This window comes from Prinia subflava, chromosome 6, assembly GCF_021018805.1.
Source record: "Prinia subflava isolate CZ2003 ecotype Zambia chromosome 6, Cam_Psub_1.2, whole genome shotgun sequence".
Lineage (NCBI taxonomy): Eukaryota > Metazoa > Chordata > Aves > Passeriformes > Cisticolidae > Prinia > Prinia subflava.
This window is the reverse complement of record NC_086252.1, coordinates 24,963,687-24,981,220: the sequence shown is the minus strand read 5'-3', so window position 1 is coordinate 24,981,220 and position 17,534 is coordinate 24,963,687. Positions and strand designations below refer to the sequence as shown.

General features: G+C 39.6%; 2 protein-coding genes across 3 annotated transcripts in view; one reads left to right on the top strand and one right to left on the bottom strand.

Moving 5' to 3' along the window:
* Window positions 1-4,595, top strand: part of XRCC5 (X-ray repair cross complementing 5) — a 49,040-nt gene extending 44,445 nt beyond the window's left edge. The window contains exons 20-21 of the mRNA XM_063400795.1: window positions 2,154-2,225; window positions 3,020-4,595. Coding sequence (XP_063256865.1) covers window positions 2,154-2,225; window positions 3,020-3,034 — 87 coding nt within the window. The 3' untranslated portion in view covers window positions 3,035-4,595. The remainder of the gene's footprint in view (window positions 1-2,153; window positions 2,226-3,019) is intronic.
* Window positions 1-17,534, bottom strand: part of ERCC3 (ERCC excision repair 3, TFIIH core complex helicase subunit) — a 387,208-nt gene that overhangs the window by 166,950 nt on the left and 202,724 nt on the right. The window lies entirely within an intron of this gene.

Sequence of the window (17,534 nt, the reverse complement as noted above, 5' to 3'; positions counted from 1 at the left end):
TAAAACAGGTTTTCAGAAAAAAACCCCAACTTTGGATGTTCAGCATTTGATAGAAACTTCAGGTTTCAATTTACTGCAAATCTTCATTGTACATTTCTCTAGCTTTTAGCTTCCTTTGCATAATTTAGCATGAGAAAGCTGATTGTAAAAATTTTGAAAAATGTGCTACTTCCAGAAATGCCATTTGACTCTTAATTAAATGTGAAAAAAGGAAGTTTGATCTGGCACAAAAAGCCTTTCAGAGCTGACAAATGTCATTAGTTTTTAGTTTCATAGTATGTGCTTTTTATTACTACTAGATTAAGAACTCTTCCAACAAAAAAGATACACAAGCATATGGCATCCTGAATTTCTAATTCCTTCTGGCCTTGTCATATTCCCTGCCTTTTTTTTTTCAGCTACAGAATCTCTATGAAAAGTTAAACTCAGCATGTTACAACATGAATGTTGTCTGTGGAGTGAGATTTCTATACTCCTCTTGGATGTTGCTGCTTCGGATGTAGGGAAGGACTGACCTTTGGTCAGACAGCGGGGCAGAGGTTGCCTCTATCCTCTGTCTTTGGTGCTACCCAAACATGATGTATTTGCTTTGCATCCTAGAGGATGCAACAGGAAAGTCACTGAGTTTTACTCCATGTCTAAAGCTGTCATTAGGGTTCTAGACAAGAATCAGAATATTTTATTTATTTAAAATAATGTTTAAGCTTTTCACACTACGAATGTATGGTCTCACAGATGGGTGATGTTAATAGGGATCCCATGGCTTCTTACACTCTCTGGCTGATACAGTTGAAGTCCCCAGCTGAACAGCAGCTCTCTTTTAGGAGCACAAAAGAGTTATCTAAGCAGGTGTTTATAGCCTGTTTAATGTGGCTATTTTCTACTTAGCTGTTCTTTTTCATCATCTGGAGTTAGAGTGAAGTTGTTTCTGACTCAAGGATGACAGGACTCCAAGTCTGGAAATGTGGCTTTTCCTCCTTAGCTTCACATCTCTGTTGTCTTGGGGGACAGGTTGTTTCTGGCTCTGTATATTTGTTCTGGTGCATTTTAATAAGAAAAAAACCCGATTTTATATTAAGGATATTGGTAAAATGGTAGTAATTAAGACTTGTAGACAACTGGATGCTTTTTTAAGTGCTATTTTTCTCATTTAGTTTTAGTTGGGTTTTTTTAGGCTAAGAGAAAAATCTGTGAATAATTTCACAGATTTGGACGTGGTTGTACTCCAGATATTGTCTGTATGTTTGATTTCAGTTTTTATAGTATCTGAGCAACTTACCTTTCTCTTGTGTTTATGAATGTCATGCTTCAAGTGAAGGGCATATGGTGAGTTGTATCTCAGCAGCTACAGCAGTGTAATTTTGTATAATGAATTTTCCATTTTTAAGACTGGCATTCTAACAGTCTTGCATGTTAGAGGGTTGTGGGTTTTTAAAATTCATATCTTTGTTCATTTGGTAAACATTAGTTGAATTAAATGGGGAAAAAGCTTACAAATTCAACACAACTAGAAAGCTGTGTGTAGGAAATGTCTTAAAGAAGCCATTGATCACCCTCATGTGTGTACTCATATCATTGGGGGTATTTTGTTATCCCTGAGCATTTTGTAGCTACACACAATATTTTTTAAGAACATAAACCTGGTCAAACTGAAATGGATAAATTTTCCATCTAATCCAGAATCCCATGTCTTGACAGTGGACAAAAAGGGATGGGTAGAGAAAAATGTATAGTCCCAGGCTATTTTGATGTGTCAAAAACTTTTTGTGCCTGAGGTTGTTTCTGTGAACTTAGTAGACTTCAAATGATTTCTCTTCTGTGCATCTCCCTTATCTCTCCCTGAGTCTAGGGAATAATATTTGCAGCATCCTTATCACAGGGTGTTCTACAGCCTAACCATGTGTTGTCTCAAGAACTATATCCTTTTGTCTGGTTTTTTTGACACACTTCACCCTAAAATCTTTTAAAAACAAGTCTTACCAAGTTTTTTGTAGTTTTAAGATGGTTTTGGAGGGTGGAAACCAGAAAAAACTTCCTACCTGATTTTTAATTACAGGTGGATTTGTTTTGATACACAGAGGAGACATTCTGTTAATTTAACATTAAAGGCTCCTAATTTTGTCAGTATCACATAAATACATTTTTTTCTTTAGTTCCTGGCTCCAAAAGAACAGAAAAATGAAACTCTGCCTCCTACAGATGAAGGTGGTGATGTTGATGATCTGGTGAGTACCATAAAGATATGGTGTGGCTTTAGAATTAAGCTCTAAGTGAAAAGTGCAATGGCAGAGCCAAATGCTTCTTAAAGCAGTAGATATTAGAGTGCATGGCTTAGAAAACACCTAAGGAATTAAATCAGAAAACCATGTGAAATTACTTACTTGCTATTGTAAAACGCAGCCAGGTGTGTAATTTCGTGATGGCAAATACTATGGGATGTAGTACCATGGGTGTTTACAGGGGTGAAATGTGTCCTCTGTGTTTGAAAAGAGCCACTGAGCCACTCGTTTAATAGTGGATTGGTATAATTTACCATAATAGCATTCTAAAAAGTTTATAGATCTTGAACAGCTAGTTAATGTGGATTTAAAGCTGAAAAACATTTTTCAAAAGATGTTTTAATCTTTTGAATTGAACGTCTTTATGTAGGCTTGCTGAAATTCAAGGATACCAGGTTTTTTAATAAATATTTTAGCCATCTTTTACAGGCTGACTCATTACAAATCTGTCTCCAAGGCTTAAGCTGATGGTGTAGATGGTTTTAAAGAAGCTTCGATAACAGACAGATTTCTACATTTGGACTGTACTTCTAAAAATCTATAAATTGTACATATGATTATGTGAAGATGAGATTTTTAGGTTTATTTTTGTACCTTATAGAAGATCAATACTGAATTCTGTGCAATCCATTTATGTTACATGATAAGGTTTCCAAATTTGCTTGTTTTCCTCAGCACTAAACACATATAAGAAATAACTTCAGTGCTGCTTCTTTCAAACCTGTTTCTTCTGTTTGCAGCTGGACATGATGTGACTGGTGATATGTGATGACTGTACAAGCAAAGTTTTGGAAGAGATGTCTCTGTGAGGTGGGGCACAAAAAGAGATGCTAACGAGAAGACAGTACATCCATCTTTATTTTCTCAAATGAGAACAGAAACCCCAGAAACGTTTTCAGCTGGCATAAATGTCATCTGACTTTCAAAACTAGAACAGAAGATTGAAGTTGTCTGAAGTACTTGGAAAGTAATGATACCTTTAAGGCATCTTTTTTTTTTCTTTAGAACACTGAATTTAGCTTGTCCTTTGTATTGCTTTCAGCTAAACCCTACTAAATTGAATGGTGCCTGACATTCTTGTTACATTTCCTGGGAAGGAAGACAGAAATGTCACAGCAAGGTTACAAGGTAATACTGAATATTTAGTGAGGGTAACCCTATAGATTTATTGTTACAGAAGGGAAAAATCTCTGTTTTCATGCTTTAAAAAAACCAACCAACCAACTCAAAACAAATAAACAAAAAACAAGATAGAGCAACAAAACTTAAAGCCAACAAAGCACCATGAAAACCACCACAGAAGCTTGTGGGAAAAAATTCTAGGCCGGGGTATCAGAAATTAATAGTTTGAAATACACAACAGAATCTAATGCACACAGCAGAGCCAGGTGTGCTGATTTTGCCACACTGTCCCCAGATCAGTAATTGTGGTCATCTCTGTACTGCAGGTTCTCTGTCCTGTCAGCTCAGCAGCAGCCCAAGCTCTCTGTCCCTTTCTGTTACACATTTTCCTTTTTCATGTGCTGGGATTTTTGATTTTTGCGACTTCTAACTCTTATGGTTACTGTCGATGCTCCTGGTGCTAAAAGGAAGGATCAGGTCTGTGTCCATTTCATACACTGCTGAGAAGAGCTAACCCAGGGCAAAAGAATCCCTCCAAGCTGTACACTGACAGCTGTGATAGGTAAGTGATAATAGTTAACACTGGTAACCAGGATGGAGTAATGTCTACACAGAGCAATCCAAACTAGTCAAATACTTCTTTGAAAAAGACATTCAAGTCTGATTACAGAGCTGAAGAGACAGTAATGACTCCTTCATACATGCTTACAGTCTGTTACAACTAGGTTAATTCCTTTAAAACCTGTTCTTTCATTATTATAAATGTATAAATATACTGTGCAAAATAGTACTAAGATCACAAAAAAAGGAAAAATCACGATCTGTAGTTGCAGAATGTTGTGGAATATTTACACTTTACACTGGCCAAGCTCCCGTGTGGGAAATAGCAATTGCTTTTTGCCCCTGCTTTTTTACACAGCAACCTGCTGTCTCCTCCTTGTATCCTATCCTGACTGAGTTGAAAGCATTTCTCAAATGCAGATGGCAGGGAGCAAGTGATTTTTGCAGATCTTTATAGCTTTTGTATCACCAGAAGATATTTTTCTCAACTGTAAAGAATTATTTGATCAGTGTTTTGAATGCCTTTTAAGGTCAATATATGGAGTATACTGTTGGGGGTTTCTTTCACACTTTTTTGTTGTTGTTTTGTTGTTGTTCTGTTTCATTTTGTTTAATAAAAATATTTTAAAGGTCGGGTTTTGTCTTCAGAGCCGTGTTTGCTAAAATCAGGTGACTACTTATGCAGTACCTAAATGAAACAATCAAAAGCCCCTTTTCTGGGCCTACAATGCAAGCATTGAATATCAAAATCCCTCCACAGAAGCAGAGTACACTTATTCTATTCTTTAAAAACTCTAAACTTTGCAACACCCCAGTAAAGTAGTTTTTACTATTTTACTATTTTGCAGAGATGATGAGAAAGTTTTGGTCAAGACCACATAGAATATAGAACCTGGTGAGCAGAATATGGAGTTAGTTTGTTTCTTTTGATTTAGTTGCCCACATTTCTAGAGAGTATTGCTTCTGTCAAGGAATATACATTTAGTTCATGGAGAATTGCTGCATGGATCTCCTTGCTACCTGCACAGCACAGTATTTTCATGTAGTCTCAGTGTGGTGATTGAGTTGCTTGTACTGAGAAGAGGAATGAGAATTTATGACTCAAAACAAATACAAGTGAATTCTTGGAAGGCAAGAAAATTATTGTTAATTCTGCCCACCCTTTTGAATTCAGTCTTCAGAAGCTTCTGATCTTAGTGTGGGTCTGTCACATCAGCAGCCTGATTTTACATTTGTTCTTTGGCAAAGGGCCAGCTTTCAGGTTCTTATTCAATTACTGGAAGAGATCTTATATTTTGTTCAAGCTCTTCAAGCTCACATTTTCAGGATGACTTAATCTTTAGTAGGTCTGACTCATTATTTACATTGAGAATTCTCATTTTCAATTGCCACACTGACCAGTCCTCAGAAGCACTAGAGGAGTTAGTTGTCCACTTCAAAAGCAGCTATAAAGGAAACACAAAGTGCATTTGTTTTCCTGCAAGCAGCAGAACGTCCCTTGTCATGTACTTTATAGGCAGAGAAATCAGAGAATGTACAAAAGAAGACTGTGATTTTTGTTATATGTTACTGGTTTATTTTCTCTTTCCCCCTGGAAATAATGCCTCTCTGGAAAGCTCTTTGAATGCTGATGGTATGGGGCAGTAACCTTAGTAAGCCTTGTTTGCCATGAGATCAAAGCTTGTGATTGTGGTCTGTGTCTTTCTGTTAGTCTGCTGCTCATTGGGCAGGATCAGCTTTGATGGAGGGGCAGTGATTTCAGCATTAGGTTTTAAAAGTTTTTTGTGGAAGTTGATGCTGGGAAGATGTGAAAGGGAAAGGAATGATGAATTCAGCTTCAGGAGAGTTTCTCCCCTCTTGGTCTGGCCCAGCAGCTGAGAGTTCCAGCCAACAGCCTCAACATTGTGTCATACCAGCCTAGTCTGCAGGTCCTTTCCTTTCTTCTCTTCCTTAATTAGAAGAGAAGTGTGACTAAAAAAAATTTTGCAGTGTGGGCTGTTGGAGGTGGAGAATATCCAAAGGTATTATACCAGAAAGTAAGTAATATGTGAGGGAGCTGGTACCATGGCATGGAACTGAGAGTGCTCCTCAGAGAAGGATGAAATACTGGGTTTGGGAGTCATAGAGGAAGAGTAAGACTTTCTGGTTACAATGTACTGTGAATCTGTAAGTGTCTAGGCTGTATCAGTTCTGCACAAAGCTTTTTGCTCTGTCAGGGGATAGTGGGGTCTGCTACCTGTTAGGCAGTTCTCAAGTTTGGTCTCATTCCTTTTTGTACTCAGAAACCCAAGTTGTCCTCTAGGAAGTTGTCAATATGCCACAGCAATAAATAATAACTTCTAGAATGTTACATAGTTGAAGACTTGTGATTTGTGTGATACTAATCAGGTTGAAGCAAATGTCAGGTTAACAGTATGATGTCAACATGTTTGGAGAATTCTGAAAGCAAGGCTTCATCTCTGTCATTACAATGTGGCACAAAAATATTACACATATCATCAGAAAACTTCTAATGTGAAGAGACCTGTCTGCTGCTCTGTGGTCTCTTAGTTGCCAGGGTGGATTTACATCTTGCAAACTTTCCTGGTATCTGGGTTTTGACAGAATTGTCTGTTTGATGTTGGAGTAGGGCCTTTGGAATTAGAAGATGAGGAAGGAAAATCAGTTATCGCAGTTGTGAATTCTACAGACACAGGCATTTTTATATTCTGCATTTGTGCGTGATAAAATACAAGGAAGGAATTCCCTTGTGGTCGCAATAGGGTTGGGGATAATCCAGAAAAAAGAGTTTTGACTTGCATGTTGCTAAGCTGGCAAATACACTGGTAGATATTGCTGCTGTGCTTGTAAGGGTGGCTTTGGATTTGTTCAGCTTCACCCTTGTCAGTGTGAAATAAGCAGCTAACTTTAGCTGTTGGTTTGTGACAGTGGAAAACTCATTTCCACTAAATTTTCAACTTTGCTTCCTTTCTCCTTCTGTCTTATTCTTCTCTTGGTACCATTACAGTAAAGGAGTGCAGTGCTTGGAGCTCTTACGAATGGGAGATACAGGAAACCTCCAAATTTCTTGTGTCTCTTTTGAGATGTGGGTTACAAAGATTTTTTAAAAAAACTCAAAATATTCCCAGTAGTAGCAGGGGACTGGAGGCCTACCCAGGCTTTTGTTTCTAAATTCTTTGAAGAACTACTACATAAAAAAACCAATTCTTTAAGCAAGCCCTCGCCACTTAAAGGTGCTGGTAAAGGGAGGCAGCACTGACTGCTGCAAGAGGTGGCTTGCCTTTCTGAGGGGTGGTGTTTGTGTATAGCATTTCTTGGCACTGTTTTGAAGGCAGCTCTAGAAGAAGTTCTGTACCAGTTTGGACTCTTCTTTTCTTGTGATTACTGAACTTGAAAATTTTAGAGGAATAGATTACCTTATATTAAAGAAAATAAAGGAAACCAGAATAGGCAAAGTTTTCTTTTGTAATGCTGTCATAATCTGATTGAAGGACTAAAATAGATATATTAAAAAAGGCAAGGCTTTGATTTTTAGCCTCTCTTACCTTTCCCAAAGGATCAAAAACCACACTGAACTCTGCATTAAAAAATGGCATAGAGGCAGAGATACTCTTTAAAAGAAAATTTCATGGAAAACATGTGAACAAAGCTTAGCTTAAAGTTTGATCATATTTTTCCATGCAGCAAGTTTTGATAAGTGGAAAGATTAGTGTCCCCCTCTGCCTTCCTTCTTCTGCTGTTTTGGAATAGTGCTTGCATTTATGAAAATTGAAGAACAAAACAGGAACTAGAAAATGTCAATTTTGATTTTACAAATCAGGCATAACTTTAGTGCATCTGTGACATGAGTTCCTTAAAATAGGCTCTTTGCTCATCTGACTCTGCACATATTGTACTTTAAGCTGGAAGAAATTAATCTGCTTCTTCTCAATAAACTTTGTGAAGACAGCATGACTAAGACATAGTAAAATTAATTCTGTTCCTTTTGATGCCTCCTCAGTACAACTCTCAGCAGTTGACCATCAAAAGCATCTCTTTTGCCAGCAACCTGAAATATTTACAGTACTTTTTGCTGTTACCAAATAATTAATTATTCCGCAGCACTAAAAAGTACTCAAATTTGGTCACGTGTATTTACTGGTGTATTAATTCTTAGGACCCCTCCATATGCACCAAGTCAGCTGTAGGAACTGCTATGAAAGTTTGGAGAATCTATAATGGGATTAATAGGTTGACCATGGAAATATATTCACTGTTGCTTTAAATATATCAAACCAGAGGATTGTTTTTCTTCATGGTCTCACTGAGTTCCAACTCTGTCTCATCCTTTCTTCCTATTTTAGTGTGCAATAATAGGCAGTAATAACTGTCATTTTCTTTTCCTCCAGAAGGGAGTGAATCTTGCAGCTTTCAAGATATTAACAGAAAACAGAAATACCTCCAATGTAGGGTATAACTCAAATCGTTTTCTGTCTGCTGTCTGAGACAATGCATAAAGGGAGCACAAGCCCCTGAGGAGACCAACTGTGGTGCAGATATTTTTGCCTGAAGCATGTGGATCAGACATAATGCTAGGAAAAGAAAGGTAAAATAGCTGTTAGTACCTGATTGTTGGAGTTTTATATGACTGGGATGTATGAGAATGTCTTCTCCAGCCTGCTAATGCAAGTAATCAAATGACAAATGTTCTCTCCCCGTGGCGTGGGTACATCCACAACGAGAAGAAATGGCCCCTATGCTGACTTTTCACAAGAGGTACAGGAGCTGTATCAGAATGCTTAGGGACCCTTTACTTACTGAGAAAGGAGGGAGTAGGGTGGAGAGAATTTTTTTTCTTTGGTCCCAAGCAGGCCAGCATTGAAGGCCCTGATCTGAATGTGTGAGAGCCAGCCAAGAGCTTTTTCCTGTGATGTCTTAATACTGTGCATATGAGTCCTGTGTCAATTTGATTTCCTAGTCCACAGTTGTCCTGAATGTTGAGAAGGTATCATTTCTCTGCCTGCAAAGCATAAAAAATGGCTCAGCAAAAATGAGCTGAGAAATCATGTGATCTTTGTCTAGTGATTGTGATGTAGATTCCTCCCCATTACTCCTTGGGAACTTTGAGTAGTTACCACCTCTAGGATCTCTGCATTTCAGTTTAACACCAAGGTTGAGAAGGCTGAATGCTCTTCAAGAAGAGCATAGCATAAGTGATAGTAATCCACCTTTCAGAGAACTGTGCTGGCCACTGTACAAATTTGTATATTATCTGAATCCCACCTTTAACTAACATCTGATCTTCTGGCAGTTCAACTTGCTCATTCACTTCATTTTCTTGGGCAGGCTGGGGGGAATTGATCAAAGATAACATCAGCCAGCAAGTATATCCTTTTTTCCCTGAGTAAGAGTAATAAAGATTTTGGGAAGGAAAGTGAGTTTGGTGATAGGAAAATGACATATGTTTAATGAACTTGCTTTTGTTTTATGTGCTATCACTTAAAGTACCAGGACTTTCAATCCGTTTTGTAGCTGTTAAGCCTTTGCTTAATAGCAACAGTAACATTACCTTTGTTACTTTAAGGACATTAAAGGACTTACTGCAGGAATGCCTTGAAGAGGCAGAGATGGGAAAGGTTTCTATCTTCAGTACTTTTGCTGGCTAACAAACAAGGAAAGCTTGGGAGCACCTGCATTTACAAGGACCATATGCATAGCTAAGCTAGGTGGGTTTGCTGCATGTTTGTAAAGGGTCTGGCTGTGTCAAGAGGGGTGGCTCAAAACTCTGAGATCTGGTGGTCAGGCTTCTTGGAAGATAAAGGAGGTACTCTGTAAGATATGAGGTCTATAACAGGTGAATCCTCAGTGATTCTATCTAAACCAACCTGTAAATTAAACAGTCAGAGAAACAGGCAGTGTCCTCCAGAGCTGCATTAAAATTTTCTCATAGTTTTATTTTCTAAGAATGTGAGAGAGTGAATATGGGTCACTAGTTAAGGACAGCAGCAGTAAGGTTTTATTCTGTTGAAGGCTCATTAGGGGCCATTTATTCACAGTTTCACAGAATATCCTGAGTTGAAAGGGACACACAAGGATGATTGAGTCCAACTTTTAAGTGAATGGCCCATACAGGCATTGAACCCACAGCCTTGGTGTTGTTAGCACCATGCTCTGACCAAAAATCTCACTGTCTGTTGATTATTCTCCCTCTGCAACTGGAGAAAGCTGTTTACTTATGATGTCTCCCACTGAAGGCAGATGAAAGACTTTTGATGAACTTGCTTGGATGAGACTTCATATACAAGAGGGTATGTCAGTGCAAAAGTTTTATGACAAAAGATTTGGGGGGATGGGAATAAATGAAGAAAAAAAAAAAGCGAGTTATTGTGATGTTCCCTGGGCATGAGGAGAACATGATCATTTGTCTTGAGGAGAAATGGAACAGTGGGAGTTCCATTAAGTGTCCCACAGGCACCAGGAATATCTGAGAGGCAGACATTAAATAGACAAAGACTGAGGTATTCTAGAGAAATGGAGAAGCAGTTATTCCACTTAATGTCTTTGAAAGGCAAGGAGAGGAAACAGATGAGATTTCAAAGCTTATTATTGGAAAGAACAACCTTTCTATATCTCTTTTCACATTCCAGAAAGAAAGATCTGTTTTACATAATGAGCATTTACTTACAGTTCTCCCAGACACACACACACTGACCTATTTAAAAATGCAAATGGTTGTGAAGTTCCCTTTGGGCAGCAGTGACAAAATCAATGTAGAAGGAATAGGGTTAGTCCAGCAAGACAGTATGTAATTGGGTTGTAGCTTGTCTGTAAGAGATTTCTCTGCAGTCCTCAGGAAATGGGAGCAATACAGGCTTTAACATTCGAATGACTCACAGCTCAAGGTTTACACTTGAGATTGTGTATAATCCCTGTTAACCTAAAGCTGATGATGATTCAGAAGTAAGAACTGTGATGAGACAGAGGACATTAAAAAGAACAAACATGGTGGGAGAAAAACATGCAGGAGTGACCTTTTGCTACCAACAGGTTGCTGTGACTTAAAACACAAGAATGACACTAAGGCAAGGGGACCCCTGGAAATCAAGGGAACCACATGATGGGTATATGTTACAGATTGAATGTGTGTGCTGGAAGGCAGGACCAGCTTCACCTTCCAGACAGCTGTGTACTCCTCAAGGAAAGATTATTCTGCAGAATCTAGTTCTTCACAGAAGAGCTGTGGGCAGTTTCAGAGATTTGGGGTAAAGGAAACTGAAATGCCAAGTTGCAATTACATAGAGAAAACATGTCAGATATCCAAAGCAAAATCTTTTCCTTCTCTGAAGTTTAACTGCTGGAGATTTTGTGCAGGAATTTCCTTGTGATGGAATCTGGTCGTTAGGTTGCCAGTATCTGGTCTTGAAAAATTACTCTAGGCCAGGCTGAAAATTATTTGTGACTGGTACAAAAACTCACTCTGTGGGATGAGAGAAACTGAAGAAAATACGGTTCTATCATTCACTCAGTGGCTGCAGAATGGCAGGAATTGCTGGGATGTAGTTCTATATTTTGTTAGGCTTTAAGTCAGAATAGTTTGGGTTGGAAGGGGCCTCGAAAAGTCATCTAGTCTCGCCACTCTACAATGTTTCTTTAAGGAAACAATCAACTCCACTTTCCTGTTCCTAGAAAAGCAAATGCATCTGAAGATAATGTACCCTTGGTTATAGTCTTTGTTGTACAAAGATTTCCTAAAGTCTCTGAGGATTTCCTGTGTGCTCTCAGAGACAGCACGAAACCAGCCAATGGGGCAGAAGTTGATGTCTTCATTGCACTACAGTTTTCCTCTGGGTAGCATTGACTGCACAGATGATACCGAGGCAAAATCCCCAGGTACCCCTAGATCTGGCAGCCTGGTTGATCAGATTCTAAATGCTCTGGTGGCAGGGTGCAGGGAAGCTTGCACAACTGCTGTGAATGCTCTTCCTCTACACTCTTCTGGGGATTTGTTTGGTACTCAACAAGCCAGGCATGCCTATGGAGCACGAATTGTTCCCTGCATGAATTAAAGGCATCAAGGGAACTGAGAGAAGAAGAGAAAGGAAAGGCAACTCGAAAAACATATATAGTTTGAAGTCAGATATTAGCTGAAAAAACAATTCTGCTGGGTTGCAGCTCCAAGCCATATGATTCCCCCTCCATCCAGTTTTGCAGCTCTGCTTCATTCCTGGCTCTTACCTTCAGATAAGCAATGTGTGCTGCAGTTCCAGGTTTGGCAGTGAAAACCATTAATTGCAAGAAATTGCCATCTGATTCTGACTCTTGGGGACTGGAATGAGACCCCTCAAAATCCTTCTGTCTTAATGGCTTTTCAAAAGTCACCTCTCCAGAAGGATACCAACGGGGCTCCAAGGCACCATTCTTTGGGGACATAATTATGCTCCAAATCTGCATGGTAGATCTCTTGCCAACAAGTTGTGCTAGGCTGCTCCATTATAGTTTTTCATCTTGTACCTGCTGTACAACTCATCTCTGCTCTCTGAGGCCAGTGTTAAACCTGGTGACCTATAATTATCTCTCCCTGAGTTTTTTGTGATCACTAGTTCCTGAAAATCATTTTGGATGATAAAGTGAGAAAAACTCACATTATGGTGCTGCTATATGAGCAATTATGGTGCTAAGCATATGTATTTAATTCATGTCCAGAAACTTGTATGAGTAATGAACCAAGGATTCAGGTTTCCCTGCTGCTGAATTTCTAGCATGTACAGGTGGCAGGGTTTTTTTCAGTGTGAATCTGCTAAAAAAGATTTCAGGACTTTGTGTTTATTAATAAACTTAGTGGCACAGAGAGTGCTGTAACAGCTTACTTTCATCCTGAGGTTTTCAAAAGAACATTAGGTGTAGCTCCTGTTTTCAGCTGAGTGGTTTGTAATGTAGAGAGGGAATTTGCACACAGGTAGGTCAGTATTGGTAGAAATGCAGATGTAGGCAGAGCAAGATTGTTCCTGTGGAGGATTTTGAAGATACCCATTTTGGGCTAGGGCACAGTCAATGGCAAAGGCTGTGCTCTGCCTGCATATTCTGTGTGCATGTTACAGTGTCCCAAGGCTGCATTGATTTCCTTGCAAAATTAACAAAGAAGCTGTTCTTTACCCACAGGCCTTGAGGGTAGGTGTCCTCAAATGATGTCTGCAAAAATAGGTTAGATCTGAAAAAAATCCAGTGGAGGCAGGCTGGTTGTGCTGTTCCCTTGCCCCCTTATTGTCTGTTCTACTGAAGAGGCTAAAGCATTTTCTAGCAATAACAAGAGTTTCAAATTGAAATCCTTCCTCTACCTGATTCCTCTTGGCTGTTAATCTCTAGTCTGTCTTTATCACTGAAGTTGTGCTCTTGTATAAGGGTTTATTCACAGGGGGACCAGCTGGAAGCTGCATTTATGAGGTGACTATGAAGTACCAAATTAGAGCTGCATTTTCTGGGACACTCAGCCTCCTCTGCAGGTCTTGGTCCCCTCTGGGCCACCAGCTGCTTAGAAAAGAGGCTCTTTGCTCTGAGGACAGTGTCTGTTTGACCACACTATAAATAAACAAACCCTGGGTTTTGCACTTCAGGAGGGATATGTAGTAGGAAGGTGGAGAGAAGTGGACTAAATAAAACAGGACAACATTTTGCAGTAAAGGAGAGCTAGGCTCTGCTCTGGGTTCTGCCACAGATACTCTGCACCTTCCATTCAATATACTCCTTATTTCCTCCCTGTACCTGATTGTAGAGTGCCCATTTATCTGTACAGTGGATAGATCCTCCATCTGAATCATGGTGGAAATGCTGTGTTTACTCAGTGACAGCTCCTCTTCCAGCTGCTCTTTGGAGCTGAACTCTGCTCTCTGAGTTACAGTGAGTCATCCAGCTTGATGGCAATTTTGACCATACAGTTTGTATGACAAAGGAGTTGTTATTTTTTTAGCTCAAATAAGATCAAGCATAGAGGATCTTTTAATGAAGTGATCTTTGTGCCTGATTGTATTAACATCACAGGGAGACAAATGAACCTGAGCTGCAAAGAGCCCCCCTGCAGCTATAATTAGATGAATAAAGAGGTTCATATTGATCTATATATCGGCATGAGGAAGGAAAGAGCATCACCCATATCTGCTTTCAAGACCAAAAGCTGGTGCAGCCTGCAGACATGTCAACTTAAAATTGTGATCCTAAAGCAAAAGTTTCAACCTGCTTGTATGATACTGCTCCACCTACTCTGCAAAGGAGATGGCCTGGAGCAGTCTGTGCCACTGGAGCTTTTGGGGTCAGTGTTGCCTGGCAGGAGCTGTGTTTTGTGTAGTGCGACTAAGCAGCTGTTCTTAGTTGATCTAGCAATGAGAAAGGTCTGGTATCCTAAGAAAGTATGAGTCTGGTATCCTAAGAAAACCCATTCTATGAGTCTGGTATTCTAAGAAAACCCATTCTATGAGTCTGGTATCCTAAGAAAACCCATTGAAGGATTTTCCTTCTTTATTGGCACCAAGCTGACTTGTGCACTGCTCACTACCCAGTAGTTCCTGAGCACTGATCAGCACCTTCTGGTCATCTCCCCCAGTTTATACACTGAGCATGAGGTTCTGTGGTATGGAATATCCCTTCTGTCAGTTTGGGTCAGCTGTTCTGGCCATGCTTTCTCCTGGCTTCTTGTGCACCTGCTCACTGGCAGAGCATCAGAAACTAAGAAGTCCTTGACTTAGGGTAAGCGCTACTTAGCAACAACTAAGACAGCAGTGAATTATAAACATTATTCTTACAGTAAATCCAAAACACAGCCATGTACCAGCTACTAAGAAGAAAGTTAACTCTCTCCCAGCCAAAAGCAGGACACTGCTGTAGCCCAGTATGTAGGTATTTGCTGTCTCATGCAGCTCCTGAGATGCTTGCTCCAAAGGGAACATAATCCTTTTCAACTAGGCCTTCACTCCCCTGATTACTTTTTAAAAGGTCTAAAAAACCATTTTCAAAACTATGAAAGGAATCCAATAATCTGTATGAGCTTGCAAGGGGGCTCCAGACACAATTGCTTCAATGCAGGGGGTTGTTCATGCACTCTTTGCTGTCTGCTGCAGTGTGGCTGATGGAGGAGACAGTGCAGGAATGTGTCATTGGAGCTGGTGTTGCTCTCTGCTTGGCAAGACAAATCATATAAAAGCATTTCAAAGATCTTATGTGCTAGCAAACATATTTTATGTTCTGGTGGCTAATTGGTCATACTTGTGGTTAGGGCTTATAGGATTTACTTGTACTTTTGCTGAGTTCTACCCTCAGGGGAGGTGATTTAGGTCAATTCTCTGAGCAGAGCTTTGAACAGGACTTCACCATCAGTTTCAGTGCTGCTCATCACATAAACTCATCTTTCAGTGCTGGTACACCCTTTTCTTGCTCACTCTTTGTGTTAGAGGGACAATGCACTTTGAGAGCAACTTACTGGGCAATACTTGAACCATTTGGTAGATTCAACATATCTTTAACAGTTTCTGGGACAAGCATCCTTCCCCTTTCTGTGCCTCAGAAAGAATACCTGGCTCAGAGGCCTCCTGTGAAGAAACTGTGAAAATGCAGTGTTAAATGCATGAGATGGAAAGGGATGAGAAAAGTGTAATAATTTTGTTAGAGAAGAAGATATTAAAAGCTGTATGTTATACATGAGTGAGGGGAAAATCAGGTCAAGTTGGAGATGAGCTTGAATCAAAAATTATCTTTAATTCCTTCAAACTTAAATGGTGTTTTTGTGTCTTGAACTGAGTTTTTATCTTAGCTGAACCAGACCAAACTTCTTAACTCCAGCTGTATGTGAATGGTCTGACATCATCTGTGATTGCAGATCTCAGATCAAGATAAAAATGCTAGAAGCGATGCCTTGCATTTTGATTTTATTTTTGCTTGTTTACATACCAATACAGTTTCATGGACTTCATCAGAAAGATGCATACTTTGTATATTCTTGTGAATCAAATAAGTCCCTCTGCACATCCAGATGGATCTATAACAAAAATAAGGCAGCTACACTGCAGTAACTGGTTAGTCAAGAACTGTACTACATCAGAGAAGAGTTAAGTTTTTTTCTCCTCTTCCTCCTCACACAGCTTCTAAAGGCACAAATGAGACATTCTCCTGACATTGAAAACTGAGATTGCAATTAACAAGTGCCTACTGTGCCAGTGTAATTAGTGCTTCTCTTGACTGTCTGTGACAACGATGCTGTGTAACTGGAGGTATTAACTGATTTATAAAGCAGGAGTTAGAAAATTATTTTTAATTTTTTTTTATTACTCTACTACTACATGCCTGCTTGTGGAAGAACAGGACAGAAGTGTAGTAGAGAATCACTAATTCAATATGACACTTGTTTTGCAGTGTGGCAGGTTACACCAAGTTCCTCTGTAGCACCTGGTTTATACAGTGGGTAAAAATAACATTGGGGCTTACCTCAAACTGACAGTGGTAAGAAAGAAATTTGAAGCTAATGTTATACCCACATCCCCATCTTACCTTCTAATGGCCAAATACTGCAGGGAGCCTGGAATGATGGTTCTCTTTGCAGTGTGTGGTGAGGTTTTAATGTTGTTATGAAAAGTGTTTCTTCTAACATGATTTTTTGGAGGGAGCTAAGACTTTATCATTAGAAGTCAATACGTGAAGTGGGCTTAAACCTAAAACAGGGATAAAGAAAAGAAATCACTGTCCTTGGAGCATGGTTTCTCATACTTTTCCTGAATGTGCAGTCTTTTGGGGCTGGACAACAAGGGAAGGGAGCTTGGAGAATTCGATGAGTTAAATATATAATACTTGGAAAGGTTAGAAAGCACAAAGATGTGAAAAAACCCAAATCTCTACCCCATCCTTGCTCTCTGGTTTTTGGAGTGGTCTTTAGTTGAGCTGCAGGGGGAGTCAGAAAATCTGACCCAAATCTTAGGTTGAGTAATGGATTCAGTCCACGGTGGATGCACATGTCTGTACCTATCTGTCACGTCAGCTGATCTGCAGAGACATGCCACATTATCTGCTTCCTGGAGATGACTTCAAATGCACCAGTGGAAGATTAACCTCCTCCTGCCCTTTGGGCTCAGGGGAGCACAGTGTTCTGAGGAGATACTGGCATAGCTCTGACCTAGCTGAGATGCCTAGGGCACTTCTTCATGCTTCTGTTCTGCATGATACAGACATACCTTAAGGCAGCTGGGGCTCACCTGAGCAATGACAGCTCCTTGTGTGTTTCAGTTATTCTTCAAAAATTTTAATCCTTGAACATCTAGTCTAATTTGTCTTCCATTCTTCTCCTGAGAAATATGGGTATGTATGTGGCATCTGTCTCTCACCCTCCTGTGCTTAGATGGAGATAAAGAGTTATTACTATTTGCAAATGGCCATGGCATCTGTTGGAAAGTGCCTTCTCATTTCAGATCTGTTGTTTTCTTTGACTGTTTTCCTCTTTTTCTGTAACTGGAAAAGGGGCCTCTTGTTACTCTACTTGTATGCTAGAAGTTCCTTTCTATACTGAAGCCTTTTGCAACACTGTAAGAACCAGGTACTGTAATTTGAAACAGGAGCTCT